The 19,630-nt window shown below is 43.4% G+C and overlaps 1 protein-coding gene across 1 annotated transcript in view; it reads right to left on the bottom strand.

Moving 5' to 3' along the window:
- Nucleotides 1-2,636: 2,636 nt before the first annotated feature.
- The window catches only part of has3 (hyaluronan synthase 3), a 49,693-nt gene continuing 32,699 nt past the window's right edge, over nt 2,637-19,630 (bottom strand). Inside the window, exons 3-4 of the mRNA XM_043706468.2 lie at nt 10,768-10,869; nt 2,637-7,093 (exon numbers count right to left, since the gene is read on the bottom strand). Coding sequence (XP_043562403.2) covers nt 6,164-7,093; nt 10,768-10,869 — 1,032 coding nt within the window. The 3' untranslated portion in view covers nt 2,637-6,163. The remainder of the gene's footprint in view (nt 7,094-10,767; nt 10,870-19,630) is intronic.

The raw sequence follows: 19,630 nt of genomic DNA on the forward strand, positions 1-19,630 counted from the left end.
AATGGCAGGCAGTGACCAGTGGGGTACCGCAGGGATCAGTACTGAGGCCGCAGCTTTTTACAATATATTAATGATATAGAAAATGGTATTAATAATAACATTAGCAAATTTTCTGATGATACTAAACTGGGTGGCAGGGTGAAATGTGATGGAGATGTTAGGAGATTACAGGGTGATTACAGGCTGGACAGGTTAGGTGAGTGGGCAGATGCATGGCAGATGCAGTTTAATGTGGATAAATGTATGGTTATCCACTTTGGTGGCAAGAACAGGAAGGCAGTTTATAGTAAATGTCATCCGTGTTGATTCGGTCGCCCGAGATAGAAACGGAGAGATCTCGGAAGGGGAGGGAGGAATCTGAGACGGTCCAGGTGAATTTGAGGTCAGGGTGGAAGGTGTTGGTAAAGTGGATGAACTGTTCATCCTCCTCGTGGGAGCACGAGGCAGCGCCGATACAGTCATCGATGTAGCGGAGGAAAAGGTGGGGGGTGGTGCCAGTGTAGTTGCGGAAGATGGACTGTTCCACATATCCTACGAAGAAGCAGGCATAGCTGGGGCCCATGCGGGTGCCTATGGCTACTCCTTTCGTTTGGAGGAAGTGGGAGGATTGGAAAGAGAAGTTGTTCAGGGTGAGGACCAGTTCAGTCAGTCGAAGGAGGGTGTCAGTGGAAGGGTATTGGTTGGTACGGTGGGAAAGGAAGAAGCGGAGGGCTTTGAGTCCTCCACCATATGGAGGATAGTGGGCTAGTGTAGGTTAGGTGGGCTTGGATCGGCGCAACATCGAGGGCCAAAGGACCTGTACTGTGCTGTATTTTTCTATGTTCTATGTTCATCAAAGGAACAGGAGAATCGATGTTTCGGGCATTAGCCCTTCTGCTGGAATGTCCCGAAACGTCGATTCTCCTGTTCCTTTGCTGCCTGACCTGCTGCGCTTTTCCAGCAACACATTTTTAAGCTCTGAACTCCAGCATCTGCAGTCCTCACTTTCTCCCAGTCGAAATGGTGTCCTTCCTCATCCATATGTAAGGATACTAGTGAGAGAGGGTCATGTCCTTTTGTGGCTAGTTGGTGTTCATGTATCTTGATGGCTAATTTTCTGCCTGTGACCAATGAGTGTTTGTTACAGTCCTTGCACGGTATTTTGTAAATGACATTAGTTTTGCTTGTTGTCTGTATAGGATCTTTCAAGTTCATTAGCTGCTGTTTTAGTGTGTTGGTGGGTTTGTGGGCTACCATGATGCCAAGGGGTCTGAGTAGTCTGGCAGTCATTTCTGAGTAGTCTTTGATGATTTGAGCTACAAATCTTTGCAAAACTTGCTACTGGGGAAGTAACAGTGGGAGTGATTGACAGTGTGTCAGTTCCAGGAATTCAGTTTGTTCTTGGGACTGATTTGGCGGGATCCAAGGTGGGAGTGACACCCTTATTGTGGAGAAGACCTCTGGGTACGAAAGACTCAGGCTAAGATTCAAAAACATTTTTATTGGCCTGGAATGTCCAAGGATGTGGTGAACAGAGGGGCCTTGAGTTCAGATGCACGGTTCTCTCTCTGAAAATAGATTCACAGGTAGACAGCATTGAAGAAGTCTTTTGGCACAATGGCCTTCATCAGTCAGGACATTTGAGTATAAAGTTGGGAAGTTATGTTGCAGTTATACATGACATTAGCAAGGCTGCACTTGGAGTATTGTTCAATTTTGGTCACCTTGCTATAGGAAGGATGTTATGAAACTAAGAAGTGTGTAGAAAAACTTAACAAGAATGTTGTCAGGACTCCGGGTTCTGAGGGAGAGGTTGGACAAGCTGGGATGTTTTTCCTTAGAGTTTAGGAGACTGAGGGGAAATCTTAGAGGTGTACAACATCATGAGAGGCATGGGTAGGGTGAATGCACTCAGTCTTTTTCCCAGGGTTGAGGAAACTAGGATTAGAGGGCATCAGTTTAAGGTTAGAGGAGGAAGAATAAAAGGGAACCCGAGGGCAACATTGGTACACAGAGGGTGATATGCATATGGAATGAGTTGCTAGTGGAAGTGGTTGAGGCAGGTACATTAACAACATTTAAAAGGCATTTGGAAAAGAACATGGATAGGAAAGGTTTAGAAGGATATGGGCCAGATGCAAGGATATGGGGTTAGTGTGGTTGGACATTATGGTTAGCATGCATCAGTTTGGCCCAAAAAGGGTCTGTTTCTGTGCTGTAAGACTGAAATGTGAGGCTAATTAGCTTGTATTGTTTACCTTTATCCTCTCCCTTTTTGAGTTAGGGTGAATACTTGGGTAGGCACTTGAAATGTCTTAATTTAAGATTATAGGTCAAGTGCTGAAAAGTAGAACAAGTGTAGATTTAGAGTGATCTTTTATTGGTGTAGGCTTGATGGGCCATAGGACGACTTGTGTTCTGCATAATTCTTGACTACCTCATAAGCAGCTCTTAAGATCCTAAATTTCTGGGATTTGATCACACTCGAACAGGTTCTACAATGTAGACATTATAATGATGAAATTATTCAGGAAATTCTAGATATTAGTGCTTTATCTTGACCCATAGATATTGTCTGACCTGCTGATTGTTCCAATGTTTTTGCTTCTTGTATCAGGTCAGACTTGATGATTGAATTGAATTGGACAAACCAACAGTAAGATTCAAGTATTAAATCTTTATTTTGTTAAAAGTTAATATAAAACATAAGAATTTAAAACCCCAAAGCAACTGTAAAAAATAAATAGAGGTTTAGGTTACAGACCAGGAATTACATTCACTGTTTCCCCAATGTGCATCTGAGTATAATTACTTTACAAGCACTACCATGGATTTTCACTGCAAATGTTGGACAGTGTTTTCAGTTAAAATCCATTCACCTGCAGTAAGTGATTCTGAGATGCTTTATTAAATACAGATTTTGGCAAACATTCATATAAAAATAAAATAAGTTACATTTTAGAAAAACAGAGCAATATTGTGAACAAGAGTAGTTTGTTTTCCCTGAAATGTAACTGTTTCATGGCCTGTGGGAACCTCAGTAGAACCAGTAAAAAAACAGCAACTATGATCTAATAATAGATTAGGAGATGTGCTAATGTTTGGCTGTGAATAGCACACCTATTTCATACTAATACACAATATTCACCCCTCCCTGAGATGTCAACACACCTTCATCCCATCAAACTGTGGTAACATTCACCCATATGCTGACTGTCTGTGTGGAGTTTATACATTCTCCCCGTGTCTCCGGGTGCTCCGGTTTCCTCCCACAATCCAAAAGATGTGCAGGTCAGGTGAATTGGCCATGCCCGTAGTGTTAAGTGCATTAGTCAGGGGTAAATATAGTGTAGGGGAATGCGTCTGGGTGGGTTACTCTTTGGAAGGTTGGTGTGGACTTTTTGGGCTGAAAGGCCTGTTTCCAGACTGTAGGTAATCTAATCTAATCTTATGGTGTTCTGCTGTGGAAGTTAAGTATTGCTGAGAAAGGACACATTTTGACTAAGCTTTTCATCTTACACTCAACAGGACAATTTAGAAGAATACCAATTTAAGGGGAAAACTGACGTTTATACTGTGTATTAATATATGTTGCCTCCTGTACACATATACGCCTCACTGAACCTAGTTGACAATCCTAAAACAGTAGTCAACATAATTTTTTTCACATTTGGGATTATTCAGCAAATGCAGTCCAGCTGCTGAATCACATTGAATGTTGGATATTGTGTTGAGTTTTGCAAACACGGGTTAGTTGGTTACAGTTAGTACCTTGCTTATTGTGAATACCTGAAGTGACGTGCTATTTGATATTGATATACTAGATTTTGGGATGCACATCTTGCATACCATAAAAGACATAGAAACAGAAATTATGCCATTCGACCCATCGAGTCTGCTCCGCCATTCAATCATGGTTGATAGGTTTATCCCCATAAGTTCTTGATTGCAAAGGGAATCAAAGTTTATCTATCTCTGTCTTAAATATACTCAATAACCTGGCCTCCACAGCCTTCTGTGACAATGAATTCCGTAGATTCATCACTCTCTGGCTAAAGACAGTTCTCCTTATTTCCGTTTTAAAGGGTCTTCCATTTACTCTAAGGCTGTGTCCTCAGGTCCTCCCCTCTCCTGCCAATTAAAACATCTTCCCAACATCAACTCCACTCATCCTTCTAAACGCCTTTGAGTACTGCCCCAAAGTCCTCAAAATTTCTTTGTATGTTAAACCTTTAATTCTGGAGATCATTCTCATGAACCTCTTCTGGACCCTCTCTCCAGGGCCATGACATCTTTCCTGAGGTTTTGGGCCTAAAATTGCTCACCGTACTCTAAATGTGGTCTGACCAGAGCTTTATAGACCATCAGAAATACATCACTGCTTTTATATTCTAGTCCCCTTGAGGTGAATGACAACATTGTATTTGCCTTCCTAACTATCAACTCAACCTTCAAGTTTACCGTAAGAAAAACCTAGGACTCCCAAGTGCCTTTGCACTTCAGATTTCTGAATTTTCACCCTATTTAGAAAATAGTCCATGCCTGTATGCTTTCTATCAAAGTGCATGATCTCATACAATTTTCGAAAGTATTTCATCTGCCACTTCTTTGCCCATTCTCCTAACCTGTTTAAATCTTTCTACAGCCTCCCCACCTCCTCAATATTACCTGTCCCTCCATCTATCTTTGTAACACCTTAGACAGAATGCCCTCAGTTCATACATCCAGATCAGTGCTGTATGAAGTGAAAGATTGTGGACCCAACACCAACCCCTGTTGAACATTAGTCACTGGCCTGCATCCTGTGAAGGATCCTTTTATCCTCACTCTCTGCCTTCTGCCAGACAGCCAATCTTTTATCCATGCTAATGCCTGGCCTTAAACCCTGGGCCCTTATCTTGCTCAGCAGCCTCCTTGGAGACACTTTGTCAAAGGCCTTCTGGAAGTCCAGATAGATAACATCCATTGGTTCTTCTTGGTCTAACCTCAAAGAATTCTAACAGAATGTCAGGCATGACCTCCCCTTAATTAAACCATGCTGACTTTGCCCTATTTAAACATGGCATCACACTGGCCCTGAACTTGTTATAGCACATTACTCAATTGTGTGAAAGGCAGAGCATCTTTTTGGCCTGACAGTAGTATCAATTTAGTGCTGAACACCACTCATGTTGCTACTATATAGTAACAGCATTAAACAGATAGCTTCAACTGTTACTTAAATATCTGAGGTAGACCGGGTAACTCTTCAGGACCAAAAGTGATGGCCTAGGAAGCTGTTGTTTTTAAAATATTCAGCAGAAAATGATCTAGTTAAGACAGGCATTAACTTTTAGCATGTCTTCTCATTTCAGCATCAGGTTTTAAAGGTGAACAAATGTCTCAGGTCCCATTGATAATTTGCCAATAAGGCCAATCTTATAGCATATAGGACTCACAATGTAAACTGTCTAGTGAAGTTGGTTTGCAATGGACGGTAGTAGAGAAGCCCTTGGCTGATTTCTCAGCAAGGATCTCATGGAAAGCTCATTTGATAGTTCCTCCAATCACATTTCACTTGTCAATCACAATTTGCTCTTCTACAGTGTGATGAGTGGAAGATGAAAAGCTTTGACAAAATGTATCTTTTTTAAAACACTACTCAAGTCATAGAGTACTACAGCACGGAAACAGATCCTTCGACCCAAATTAGTCCATGTTGATCATGGTGCTCACTCAGCGAGTGTCAATTGTCTGCATTTGGTCCATATCCCTCAAAATCCTTTCCATCCCTGTACCAATTCAAATTTTTTTTTAAAAAGTGGAGATGGTACATAGCTCAACCACTTTCTCCAGTAGCCCATTCCATATATGCACTACTTTCTATGAGAAGAAGTTCCCCTCTCATCATAAACCTGTGCTCTCTAGTTTTTCAATTCCCCATCCCTGGGAAAAAGACTATATGCAAGTCCTATACTATCAAACAACTACTTGCAATGGAAATATTGTTCCATGCAATTTTTAAAACATTTACGTTATTGTTTATTAAACAAGTAAAAATTACCAAATTGGAATTAAAATATTGCTCCTGGACTCCTCAGCAGTGGCTTTGACGTTGTCAAAAGCCCTAGTGGGCGGCATACATGCAGGTAGTGCCATAGAGTAGGCAGTCCCTGTGTGGCTTTGTGACAGCACGACCTGGGCTTCAGGCCTCCAAGAAGACCAGTTCACAATGCTCTTGCTTGTGACCACATGGTTTGACTACGATACCCAAGTAGAGGCCAAGCAGCAGCAGCCAGTAACAGGCATATACAGTGGAGCCAATAATGAGGAAAGGCCATTCAGTGTCAGCTAGTGCCTGCTGGCTCTCCCGGTAGATGGTGTAACCCAAACCCCCAGACAACACGGCAAACCAGACAGATACAGGCAGCAGACCCACAAGGTTAACAACAAGCTTGCGCCGGCCTGATGTTCCCCAGCCAGGCCGGTTGATGGTAAGCAGGGCAAAGAGCTTTGCGGGCAGGAGACTGGTCATATACAACAGTGAGTAGAGGGACAGGAAGAGCATTTGTGCCGATCCCCTGAGCAGGCAAGCAAAACCAGCCTTCAGCACCCCCACCCCTTGCACAGCCAGCAAAAACAGCAGAATGTTCCACATCCGTCCCCTGTAGAAGAGGTGCAGCACAGTGCCTGTCAGGAAGAAGGGGAAGAAACCACTGACCACGGCCTCATATGTCATCCATGGGTGGTGCTTATGGAAGCAGAGTGCACCATACAGCCACTCACGAAAGTAAGATTTACTCCAGCGGGTCTGCTGGTTGAGCCAGCGAAGATAACGGCTTGGCGTCTCAGTCAGGCAGCGGGAGCGGGCTGTATATTTTGTCTTGAAGCCAAGGCCCAGTACTCGATTGGTGAGGTGTCGATCATCTCCAAAGCTGCACTTGGAGCCCAGAAACTGCTGGTTATACCAATCACACAGGAAAAGCCGCAGCAGGGGGTTGCGATACATGCCCAACGGTCCACTTATGCACTGTACACAACCGAAGTAGGATTGACATGCCCGCTCCACGTTAAAGGCCATCCAATAACGGACACTGCTTAGGAAGGAGATCCATGAGTCATACAGGTTTAGGATCTGTAGACAGACAACGGAGACAAGGGTTATACTGCACTGGCTCACAAGGCCCCAAATTACTGCAAAGAGCACTGAAGGGATAACAGCTATTTGGGGATGGGAAGGTGTACAGTTTAATGGGGACAACACTGGTAGGTGATGGCTAATAACAATAGATAAGGGCGAGAGACTGATTAATGGACACCAAGGAGGAGACTTTTGAAAACTGGAGGGACTGGTTAATGGAGTATGAGGGGAAGATTAAGTAGATATTTTTAATCAATCTCTTCAGAGATGTTATTACTCATGTTTGGAGCAAATGGGACTTGAATCCAGGCCTTCGGAATCACAGGTAGGAACACTATCATCATGCCACAAGAGCCCTGGGAAGACTGAGTTTTAGGCAACAAATGCCCAGAAACAGTCAGAAGCCAGAGAGGTTATAATGGGGAGCAAAGACATGGCAGAAAGATTGGACACATACTCTGGTTCAGTCTTCACAAAAGAGGGAACAAATAATCTACCTGAAATGTTAGGGAACCAAGGCTCCAGTGAGAATGGAATTGAAGGAAATTAGTATTAGAAAGAAAACGGTGCTGGGGAAATTAATGGGATTAAAGGCTGACAGATCACCAAGGCCTAATAATTTACCCCAGAGTACTAAAGGAAGTGGCCCTGGAAATATTGGATACATTTTGTACACATCATCCAAATTCTATAGACTCTGGACAAATTCCTAGAGATTTGCGAATAGAAAATGCAACCTCACAATTTATAAAGGGATGGAAAACAGAGAATTACAGACCAGTTAGTCTAACATCAGCAGTGGGGAAAAATGTTACAGTTTACTTTAAAATACATGATAATGGAACATTTGGAAAGGCATTAGGATTAGAACATTGGACAAAGCCAGCATAGATTTATGAAAGGCAAATCATGCCTAACAAACTACTGAAGTTTTTTGAGGATATAACCAGAAAAATAGGAGAATCGGTGAATGTGTTGTATTTGGATTTTCATAAGGCTTTTTGTTAAAGCAAATGGGTTGGGAGTAATATATTGTCATGGATTGAGAATTGGTTCATAGATGGGAAACAGAAAGATGGAATAAATGGATCCTTTTCCAAGTGGTAGGCACTGACTGCTGGGATAAAGCAAGGCTCAGTGCTTGGAACCCAGCTATTTAAAATATATATTAATTACCTGGAAGAGGGAACCAAATGCAACATTTTCAAATTTGCTGATGACACAGAACTGGATGGACTTATAAGTAGCGAGGAAGAGGTGAGAAGACTTCAAGTGATTTATACAAGTTGAGTATGTGGGCAAACACATGGTAGATGCAATATAATATAGTTAAATGTGAAGTTATAAACGTTAGTGTGAAAAACAGAATCGACTACCGTTATTTAAATGGAGATATATTGGGAAGTATAGACATACAAAGGGATCTGGGTGTCCTTGTACACTAGTTAGTGAAAGTAACTGTTAGGACCTGCTGCGCTTTTCCAGCAACACATTTCCAGCAAAGTAACTGTTAGGCAAATGGTATATTGGTCTTCAGTCTTTCTAATTGCTTGCTGCACCTAAGAGGATATGAGTTCAGAAGTAGGGATGTCTTACTGCAGTTATGGAGGGCCTTGGGAAGACTACACCTGGAGTAATGTGTTTTGGTCTCTCTAAGGAAAGGAAATACTTGCCATAGAGGGAGTGAAGTGGAGGTTTACTAGGCTGATACTGGGGATGGCAGAACTATCTATGAGGAGAGATTGGTTCAATTGGGCCTGTACGCATTAACGTTTAGAAGGAGAAGAGCTCTCACATTAGATTTATGAAGAATGTTTTCCTCGTTGGAGAGTCTAGCACCACGAGGCACAGTGTAGGGATATGGGGTAGACCAGTTAGGACTGAGATGAGGAAGAACTTAACTCAAAGTGTAGAGAACCTGTGGAATTTTATACCATAGAAGTTGTGGAGGCCAAGTCATATATTAAGATGTATGGGGAGAAAGCAGGAATATGGCATTGAGGTAGAGGATCAGTCCTTTTTCTTTTGAATGGTGCAGCAGGCTGAAAGAGCTAAATGATCTACTCCTGCTCCTAGTTTCTAAGAGGCACAGTTGGTATAATGGAGAAAATTAGAGGAGACGTGTTAATGAGCACATGAGTAGAAGACATTATTAAGGCAAGGGAAGATACTGGTTAAAAGGAATAACAGGATGGAAAATGAATAATAGGGATAGCAGGGGAGACTGATAAATGGGCTAAAAACCACATTTCTTGCAAACATGAAATAAGGACAGAAAAGGCTTGATGTGCAGAAAGAAAGCACAACTTGCTTTTACAGTCATTTTAAACTATAATTGAAGTTGTCATTTAAAAGATAAACACCAAAGTGGAGATGACGCCTTAATAGCACTTTCCTGGACTGGTCAATCCAGGGGACCCAGGTTCAAATTCCACCATGGCAATTTAGCAAATTATGCAATTGAAAGCTAGTTCAGTAATAATGGCCAAGATATTATCACTGATTCTCATTAAGACCCTTTTTTTAACAAATAACTTTTAAGGAAGGAAATGTAGAATCCTTGACTGGGCTGCAGGTAATTCCAGACTCACAACAACATGTTTGACTCTTCACTGCCATCTGAAAAGGCCTAGCAAGCCACTTGGTTACACAAAACCACTGCAGAAAATTCAAACCAGGTGGAGTACAGTGGTTGAATAAGGTGACTCACCACCAACACTTCTCAAGAGCAGTTAAGGTTGCCTGCAATGATATTATCCCATGACGGATTAAATTTTAAAAAAACTCAAAGGAGGAGATATTAACAGAATAACTGGAAGGTTGGTTTTAAAAGAAGAAAGTTTGTTGAAGAGGTTTAAGGAGAGAATTCCTTGAATTTGACTTTCTTCTTTCCATTAAATTGTGGCTCATTAGCTGGATGTCAGACTGGGAGTTAGACAATACAGAAGTGAGTGAAGTGGTATCGAATGTTAGTGTAATGTGGAAGTTGTCCTATTTGCAAAGAGGGACTGAGGATAAATCTACAGGAATTTCAGAAATATTGGTTTTGGAGTACTCCAACCAGGCCTATCATCAATGTTTGTTTTCCTGCATCTAGGCCATTTCATCTGAGTAAAACCAAGTGAATAAGAGAAAGTGAGGACTGCATTTGTTGGGGAGTCAGAGTTGATAAAGTGTGGCACTGGAAAACGCACAGCAGGTCAGGCTGCATCCGAGGAGCAAGAGATGTTTTGGGCATAAATCAACTTTCTTGCTCCTCGGGTGCTGCCTGACCTGATGTGCTTTTTCCAGCGCCACACTTTACCAACTAAAACAAAGTGAGTGCAATCTCACTGAGTTAGAGCACAGTTGAAATCTTAGGGAGTTTAGTGAGGCATGAGATAGTGGGAGGGTTGGGTTGGAATTAATACACATTTAAAAATACACAGGAAATGTTGCTCGATGTAAGTAATTCCCAGTGAAGCGTGGAGTTAACTAGTCCCTCCCACCTGGGAAGCAAGCCAGATCTTACACCAGTCCACCCCATCTGGGATGGTTTACAAAAACTCCAGCTTTCAGTCCAACTTCAGGGAGTTTGTTTCCAGCCTATTGTAGAACTTTCTCACAGTCAGATAGAGGGAATCTACTCAAATTATCACAGTCAGAGACTAACAGGAATTTGTACCAACCTGCACATCCCCACCAACTGCCCCTACACTGGGGTCTCCATCCAGGACTCTCACCATCTCTGCAGTGCAGGCTGGATCCAATACTGTGTCTGAATCACACACCTAAGGAGAAATGCCAGATGGAAAGTCACTCATTTCCAACTTGGTTCTGAGGGCTGAAATAATACCATGATGAGCATTAAGAAAAGTTAATCACTTGGATAACCTACTGTGCCTTTCATGCTCTTTAAGTCACAATCATGATGAGGATGCTGGATTGGTACACTTCAGCCCCTCCACTATTTGGCTCCTGTCACTTTTCAGTTACACCTGAGTTAGGTATAGAGGAAATCAGCTGGCGTTCTTGCTCTATGTTAGCTTTCATTACAAGATAATTGCAGTATGAGTGTAAGAAAATCATCCTGCAGTTATATTAGGCTTGTTGAGACCTCATTTGGCGTATTTTGTACAGTCTCTTTGCCTAATGAAGAATGTACTTGTTTTTGAACAATAGTTTAACAGTCTGATTCTGGAAAACAGATTGCTGTTTTGGGAGAGGCCACTGAGCAAACTCTATATTCTATGGAGTTTATGGCAGATGATCTTATTGCAATACATAACATTTTGAAAAAGCTTAACAGTAATGCTGAAAGGCTGCTTTTCCCAGTCAGTGAGTCTCAAACTCATGCTAGTGGGCAGCATTTTCCCACCTTAGTTTTATTCTGGATGTCAGTTCTTTTAAGTAAAGAGCACATTGGATGAAGAAGTTCCTCCTCAACTCAGTCCTAGATCTCCTCCCCTTTATTTTGAGGGTATGCCCCCCAATTCTAGCTTCACCTGCCACTGGAAGCAACTTCCCTGCTTCTATCCTATCTATTCTCTTCATAATTTTATATGTTTCTGTAAGAGCCCCCCCGCCGCCCCCGTATACTTCCACATTCCAGTGAGTACAGTCGTAGTCTACGTGGTGGGCGGCACGGTGGCACAGTGGTTAGCACTGCTGCCTCACAGCGCCAGAGACTCGGGTTCAATTCCCGCCTCAGGCGACTGACTGTGTGGAGTTTGCACATTCTCCCTGTGTCTGCGTGGGTTTCCTCCGGGTGCTCCGGTTTCCTCCCACAGTCCAAAGATGTGCAGGGTCAGGTGAATTGGCCATGCTAAATTGTCCGTAGTGTTAGATAAGGGGTAAATGTAGGGGTATGGGTGGGTTGCGCTTCGGCGGGTCGGTGTGGACTTGTTGGGCCAAAGGGCCTGTTTCCACACTGTAAAGTAATCTAATCTAATCTAATCAATCTCTCCTCATTAGGAGTAATCAAGTAATCTTATCTTTGTGAGGTTGCAGCAAGAGACAGTGACAACAAGAGTTTTCAAGCATAGTACAGATAAAGTTTATTCTACTTTCAGCAAAGAAACAAGTGTACATTCGTTTGACTGTTCATAGAATCCCTACAGTGTGGAAACAGGCCCTTTGGCCCAACAAGTCCACACTGACCCTCTGCTATATAAAGAACTTACCTCGACGCCAACGGTCTTTTCGCAGCAGAGAGCGGCGGGAGCTGGGAGGAAGTTCAGGCGGAGCGCAAAGCCGGTCGGGAAGGTAAGTGATTGCTATTAGAGTGGGTGAGTTCTAAACCCCAGGTCCTACAAAGTAGGGTCTCCCTCCCTCCTCCTCTAACCTAAATTAAGGGTCCACAGACTTACTACAAAAAGAGGGTCTAAGGAAGTTTGGATCGAAGAGTGAGGCTTCAGCTCAGGAATCTTTGACAAGGAGGTTGAGTGAAGTGATTACGTCACAGTTGAAGAGGGTGAAGACATGACTGCCCAGCTGGTTCAGTGCGCTACGTGCTTGATGTGGGAGGTCAACGACTCTGGTGTGTCTGGCTCGGAGATGTGTGGGAAGTGTGTGCACATTCAGCTATTGACCGAGCATATTTCAGGGCTGATAAAAGAACTCGAGGACCTTAGGCTCATCCGAGAGAACGAGATCTTTCTGGACAAGACCTTCAGCAAGGTTATTACACCAATCATGCTAGAAGAGAGCAGATGATGAGGAAGGCAGAGAGGAGACAGGTGCAAGAGACCCCGGGAGAAGTACCTGTCAGGAACAAGTTGAAGCTTTTGGAAAAAGTAGAGACTGATGACACTGCCAGTTCGCAAGGCGGCCAGGTCTGTCAATCAAAAGTTGCCGCAGAGGTAGAGCGGAAGAGTCGGACATCACAGAGAGCCGTGGTAATAGGGGACTCCATCGTGAGAGGAACTGACCGGGGTTTTTGTGGCAGCAGATGGGATTTAAGGATGGTGTGTTGCCTTCCTAGTGCCAGGGTGAAAGACATCGCAGACAGAGTGCATGAAATCAAGGACGAGGGTGAAGAGCCAGAAGTGGTGGTATATATCGGCACAAATGATGTCGGGAAGAAGAGGAGGAACATACTACAGATGGACTTCGGAGAACTAGGAAGAAGGCTGAAAAGCAGACGTCCAAGGTGGTTATCTCCGGTTTGCTTCCAGTTCCTCGGGCTAGTGTGGCCAAAAACAGGGAGATAATGGACTTGAACGTGTGATTGGGGAACTGGTGCAGGAAGCAGGGATTTAAGTTCTTGGATCACTGGGGTATATTTTGTGGTAACCATAAATTCTACAAGAGAGACGGTTTGCACCTTAATAAATTAGGGACCAGCATTCTGGCAGGCGGGTTTGCTACTGCAACACAGCTACGTTTAAACTAAGTAGCGGGGGGGGGAGGGGAGGGGACAAACTGGATGTTTAAAAAGGAAATTGAAGGGAAAGTTAGAACGAGAAGTCAAGAAAGACAACTGTATCAATGAGGCAGAAAACTCGGAAAGGGATCATGCTGTAAGGTTGAGTGAAATAGGGGTTGATGGGAAGGATGAGAGCAGTAACAAATTAAAAATACTATACATGAATGCACGAAGCATTAGACATAAGATGGATGAGCTTGAGACTCTTTTGGAAATTGGCAGATATGATATTGTGAGGATAACTGAGACGTGGCTTGAAGTGGACAGGGCCTGGGAAATGAATATTCAAGGCTACACGTGCTATCGTAAGGACAGACTGACGGGCAGAGGGGGTGGGGTGGCCTTGTTGGTAAGGGAGGATATTCAGTCCCTTGCGCAGGGGGACCTAGAGTCAGGGGATGTAGAGTCAGTGTGGATAGAGCTGCGAAATACCAGGGGTAAAAAGACCCTCTTGGGAGTCATCTACAGGCCCCCAAACAGTAGTCTGGATGTCGGATGTAAGTTGAATCAGGAGCAGAAATTGGCCTGTCGCAAAGATGTTACTACAGTTGTTATGGGGGATTTCAACATGCAGGTAGACTGGGAGAATCAGGATGGTATTGGACCTCAAGAAAGAGACTTTGTGGAGTGCCTCAGAGATGGATTCTTAGAGCAGCTGGTGCTGGAGCCGACCAGGGAGAAGGCAATTCTGGATCTGGTATTGTGTAACGAACCAGAATTGGTCAGAGACCTCGAAGTGAAGGAGCCATTGGGAAGTAGTGACCATAATACATTAAGCTTCAATCTGCAATTTGAGAGGGAGAGGGTACAGTCGGAAGTGACAGTACTTGTGTTGAATAAAGGGAACTATGGAGCTATGAGGGAGGAGCTAGCCAAAGTTCAATGGTGCAATATCTTAGCAGGGATGCCCGTGGAGGAACAATGGCGGATATTTCTGTGTATAATGCAGAAGTTGCAGGTTCAGTTTATGCCTAAAAGGAAGAAAGATCCCAGGAGGAGGCATGGGCGGCCGTGGCTGACAAGGAAGTTAAGAAACATATAAAGTTAAAAGAGAAAAAGTATAACATAGCAAAGATAAGTGGGAAAACTGAGGACTGGGAAGCTTTTAAAGAGCAACAGAGGATTACTAAGAAGGAAATACGCAGAGGAAAAATGAGGTACGAAGGTAAACTGGCCAATAATATAAAGGAGGATAGTAAAAGCTTTTTTAGGTATGTGCAAGGCAAAAAAATGGTTAGGACTAAAATTGGGCCCTTGAAGACAGAAACAGGGGAATATATTACAGGGAACAAAGAAATGGCAGAAGAATTAAATGGGTACTTCAGATCTGTGTTCACTGGGGAAGACACAAGCAATCTCCCTGAGGTAACAGTGGCTGAAGGACCTGAACTTAAGGGAATTTATATTTGCCAGGATTTGTTGTTGGAGAGACTGTTAGGCCTGAAGGTTGATAAGTCTCCGGGGCCTGATGGTCTACATCCCAGGGTACTGAAGGAGTGGCTCGGGAAATCATGGATGCGTTGGTGATTATTTTCCAGAGTTCGATAGATTCGGGGTGGGTTCCTGAGGATTGGAGGGTGGCTAATGTTATACCACTTTTTAAGAAAGGTGGGAGAGAGAAAGCAGGAAATTATAGACCAGTTAGTCTGACCTCAGTGGTGGGAAGGATGCTGGCGTCTATTATAAAGGATGAAATTACGGCACATCTGGATAGTAGTAACAGGATAGGACAGAGTCAGCATGGATTTATGAAGGGGAAATCATGCTTGACTAATCTTTTGGAATTTTTTGAGGATGTAACTCTGAAGATGGACGAGGGAGATCCAGTAGATGCAGTGTACCAGGACTTTCAGAAAGCTTTTGATAAAGTCCCACATAGGAGGTTAGTGAGTAAAATTAGGGCGCATGGTATTGGGGGCAAAGTACTAGATTGGATTGAAAATTGGTTGGCTGATAGAAAACAAAAGGTAGTGATAAACGGCTCCATTTCGGAATGGCAGGCAGTGACCAGTGGGGTACCGCAGGGATCCGTGCTGGAACCGCAGCTTTTTACAATATATGTTAATGATATAGAAGATGGTATCAGCAATAACATTAGCAAATTTGCTGATGATACAAAACTAGGTGGCAGGGTGAAATGTGATGAAGATGTTAGGAGATTACAGGGTGACCTGGACAAGTTAGGTGAGTGGGCAGATGCATGGCAGATGCAGTTTAATGTGGATAAATGTATGGTTATCCACTTTGGTGGCAAGAACAGGAAGGCAGATTACTACCTCAATGGTATCAATTTAGGTAAAGGGGCAGTACAGAGAGATCTGGGTGTTCTTGTACACCAGTCAATGAAGGCAAGCATGCAGGTACAAGCAGGTAGTGAAGAAGGCTAATAGCATGCTGGCCTTCATAACAAGAGGAATTGAGTATAGAAGCAAAGAGGTGCTTCTGCAGCTGTACAGGGCCCTGGTGAGACCACACCTGGAGTACTGTGTGCAGTTCTGGTCTCCAAATTTGAGGAAAGACATTCTGGCTATTGAGGGAGTGCAGCGTAGGTTCACGAGGTCAATTCCTGGAATGGCGGGATTACCTTACACTGAACGACTGAAGCGACTGTGCTTGTATACCCTTGAGTTTAGAAGACTGAGAGGGGATCTGATTGAGACATATAAGATTATTAAAGGATTGACACTCTGGCAGCAGGAAACATGTTTCCACTGATGGGTGAGTGCCGAACCAGAGGACACAGCTTAAAAATACGGGGTAGACCATTTAGGACAGAGCTCAGGAGAAACTTCTTCACCCAGAGAGTGGTGGCTGTGTGGAATGCTCTGCCCCAGAGGGCAGTGGAGGCCCAGTCTCTGGATTCATTTAAGGAAGAGTTGGATAGAGCTCTCAAAGATAGTGGAATCAAGGGTTATGGAGATAAGGCAGGAAAAGGATACAGATTCGGAATGATCAGCCATGATCATATTGAATGGCGGTGCAGGCTCGAAGGGCTAAATGGCCTACTCCTGTACCTATTGTCTATTGTCTATTGAAGAATAACTCACCCAGATCCATTCCCTTACCCTATTATCCTGTATTTATCCCTAATAATGCACATCCCTGAACACTATGGGCAATTTAGCATGGCCATATCACCTAATCTACACATCTTTGGACTGTGGGAGGAAACCAGAGCACCCGGAGGATACCCTCGTAGACACAGGGAGAATATGCAAATCCCACACAGAGGCTAACCACCAAGCCACAATGCCACCCCGTGCTGGTTGTGTCAGAGAGGCTTTGTTAGACATTACTTCAGATTTGTTTCAATATTCATTTGTGACTGTTTTTGAACTTGTTCACATTCTCTTTCACATTCTGAATACAGCATTCCAAACAGGCATTATGTGTTCAACACTGAGTTCTGGAGTAAGTATTAATGACAGTGATTATTGATGTGATAATATGGCAAGCCGTCTTCTTTAACCACTGCAGCCCATGTGCTGTTAACTGGATGGCCATCCACAATGACTAAGAACATTTAGCCCATAAAAGTACTGACATAGTCAACGTGTAACTGAGACCAGGATTCACCTAACCATTCCCATGAATATGGGGGAGCTGTTGGCAGTAATTTTTATCCTTGATGGCACTGTGGGCATTGCCCCACCAGGCCACCAGATGTAACTTCTGACCAACATCTGCATTTTGGAAACGCCCGGATGACCCTGATGAAGTTCAGCCAGTATCTGGCAGTGACCTTTGCTCAGGACAATCACTCTTGCACCTCATAATACTATGCAATCCTCTAATAAGATCTGATCTCTCTGGGTCCAATAATGTTTCAATTCTGGTTGTGGTGGCCCGTTAGTTTCCTTCCTCACCACCAGCTGTTTCAGTTTTACCAGAACCATATCTTTCTGCACCAGCTGTGACTGGAAGGGTCATAAAGATGTACTGCACAGAAACCGACCCTTTGGTCCAACTCCTCCATGCCGACGAGATATCCTAAATTAAGCTAGTCCCACCTGCCAGCACCTGGCCCATATCCGTCTACACCCTTCCTATTCATTTACAAATCCAGATGCCGAATCAATGTTGTAATTGTACCAGCCTCCACCACTTCCTCTGGCAGCTCATTCCATATACGCACCATCCTCTGTGAAAAAAAGTTGCCCCTTAGGTCCCTTTTAAATCTTTCCCCTCTCATCTTAACCTAAGCTCTCGAGTTCTGGACTCCCCCACCCTGGGGAAAAGACCTTCCCATCCATGCCCCTCATGATTTTATAAACATCTATAACATCACCCCTCAGCCTCCAACACTCCAGGGAAGATAGCCCTAGCCTATTCAGCCTTTCCCTATTGCTTCAATCCTCCAATCCTGGCAATATCCTTGTAAGTATTTTCTAAACCCTTTTAGGTTTCACAACATCCATTCAGGGAGACCAGAATTGCACACAATATTCCAAAAGTGGCCTAACCAATGTCCTGTACAGCCACAACATAACCTTCTAATTCCTATACTCATTGCACTGACCAATAAAGGAAAGCATATCAAACGCCTTCTTCACTATCCTATCTACCTGCGACTCCACTTTCAAGGAGCTATGAACCTGCACTCCAAGGTCTCTTTGTTCAGCAACACTCCCCAGGACCTTACCAAAATGCAGCATCTCACATTAATCTAAATTAAATTCCATCTGCCACTCCTTGGTCCATTCGCCCATCTGATCAAGGGACTGTTTTACTTTGAGGTAACCTTCTTCACTGTCCACTACACCTCCAATTTTGGTGTAAACTGAAAACTTACTAACCATACCTCCTATGCTCACATCCAAATCATTTACATAAATGACAAAAAGCAATTGACCCAGCACCAATCCTTACGGCACACCATTGGTCACAGGACTCCAGTCTGAAAATCAACCCTCCAACACCACCCTTTGTCTTCTAGCTTTGACCCATCCCTGCATTCAAATGGCTAGTTCTTTCTGTGTTCCAAGTTCCAACCTTGCTAACCAGTCTACCATGAGCAACATTGTTGAACACCTTACTGAAGTCCACATAGATCACATCTACCGCTCTGCCCTCATCAATCCTCTTTGTTACGTCTTCAAAAAACTTAATCAAGTTTGTGAGACATGATTTCCCACGCACAAAGCCACCTTGACTATCCCTAATCAGATCTTGCTTTCCAAATACACGTAAATCCTGTCCCTCAGGATTCTCTCTAATAACCTGCTCACCACTGACGTCAGGCTCATCAGTCTATAGTTCCCTGGCTTTTCCTTACTACCTTTCTTAAATAGTGACACAACGTTAGTCAACCTCCAGTCTCTGGCTCTTCACCTGTGGCTATCAATGATACAAATATCTCAGCAAGGGGCCCAGCAATCACTTCTCTAGCTCCCATAGAGTTCAAGGGTACACCTGGTCAGGTTCTGGGTATTTATCCACCTTTAAGCATTTTAAGCAATCCTGCACCTTCTCCTCTGTAATATGGACATTTTTCAAGATGCCGCAACTTATTTCCCCATGTTTTATATCTTCCATACCCTTATCCACAGTAGACACTGATGCAAAATATTCATTTAGTATCTCTCCCCCAACTTGTGCTATTCCACACGTAGGTGGCTTTGCTGATCTATTCTCTCCCTAGTTACCCTTTCGTCCTCAATGTGTTTATAAAATCCATTTGGAATCTCCTTCACACTATTTGCTAAAGCTATCTCACTGTCCCCTTTTGCCCTCCTGATTTCTCTTCTACTGCCTTTATACTAAAGATTCATTTGATATGTGCTTCCATTCTCTTGACCAAAATCTCAATTTCTCTGGTCATACACCTACACCTACCAACCTTGCCTTTCACCCTAACAGGAACATAACTGTCTCTGGACTCTCATTATCTCATTTTTAAAGATTTCCCATTTTCCAGCTGTCCCTTTACCTTCAAACATCCGCACCAATCAAACTTTGAAAGTTCTTGCTTAATACTGTCAAAATTGGCCTTCCTCCAATTTATCGCTTTAACTTTTATATCCGGTCTATCCTTTTCCATCACTATTTTAAAATTAATAGAGTTATGATTGCTGGCCCCAAGTGCTCCCTCACTGACACCTCAGTCACCTGCCCTGCCTTATTTC

This window comes from Chiloscyllium plagiosum, unplaced genomic scaffold, assembly GCF_037043375.1.
Source record: "Chiloscyllium plagiosum isolate Xiang-an unplaced genomic scaffold, Cpla_swu_hap1 HiC_scaffold_17, whole genome shotgun sequence".
Taxonomy (NCBI): domain Eukaryota; kingdom Metazoa; phylum Chordata; class Chondrichthyes; order Orectolobiformes; family Hemiscylliidae; genus Chiloscyllium; species Chiloscyllium plagiosum.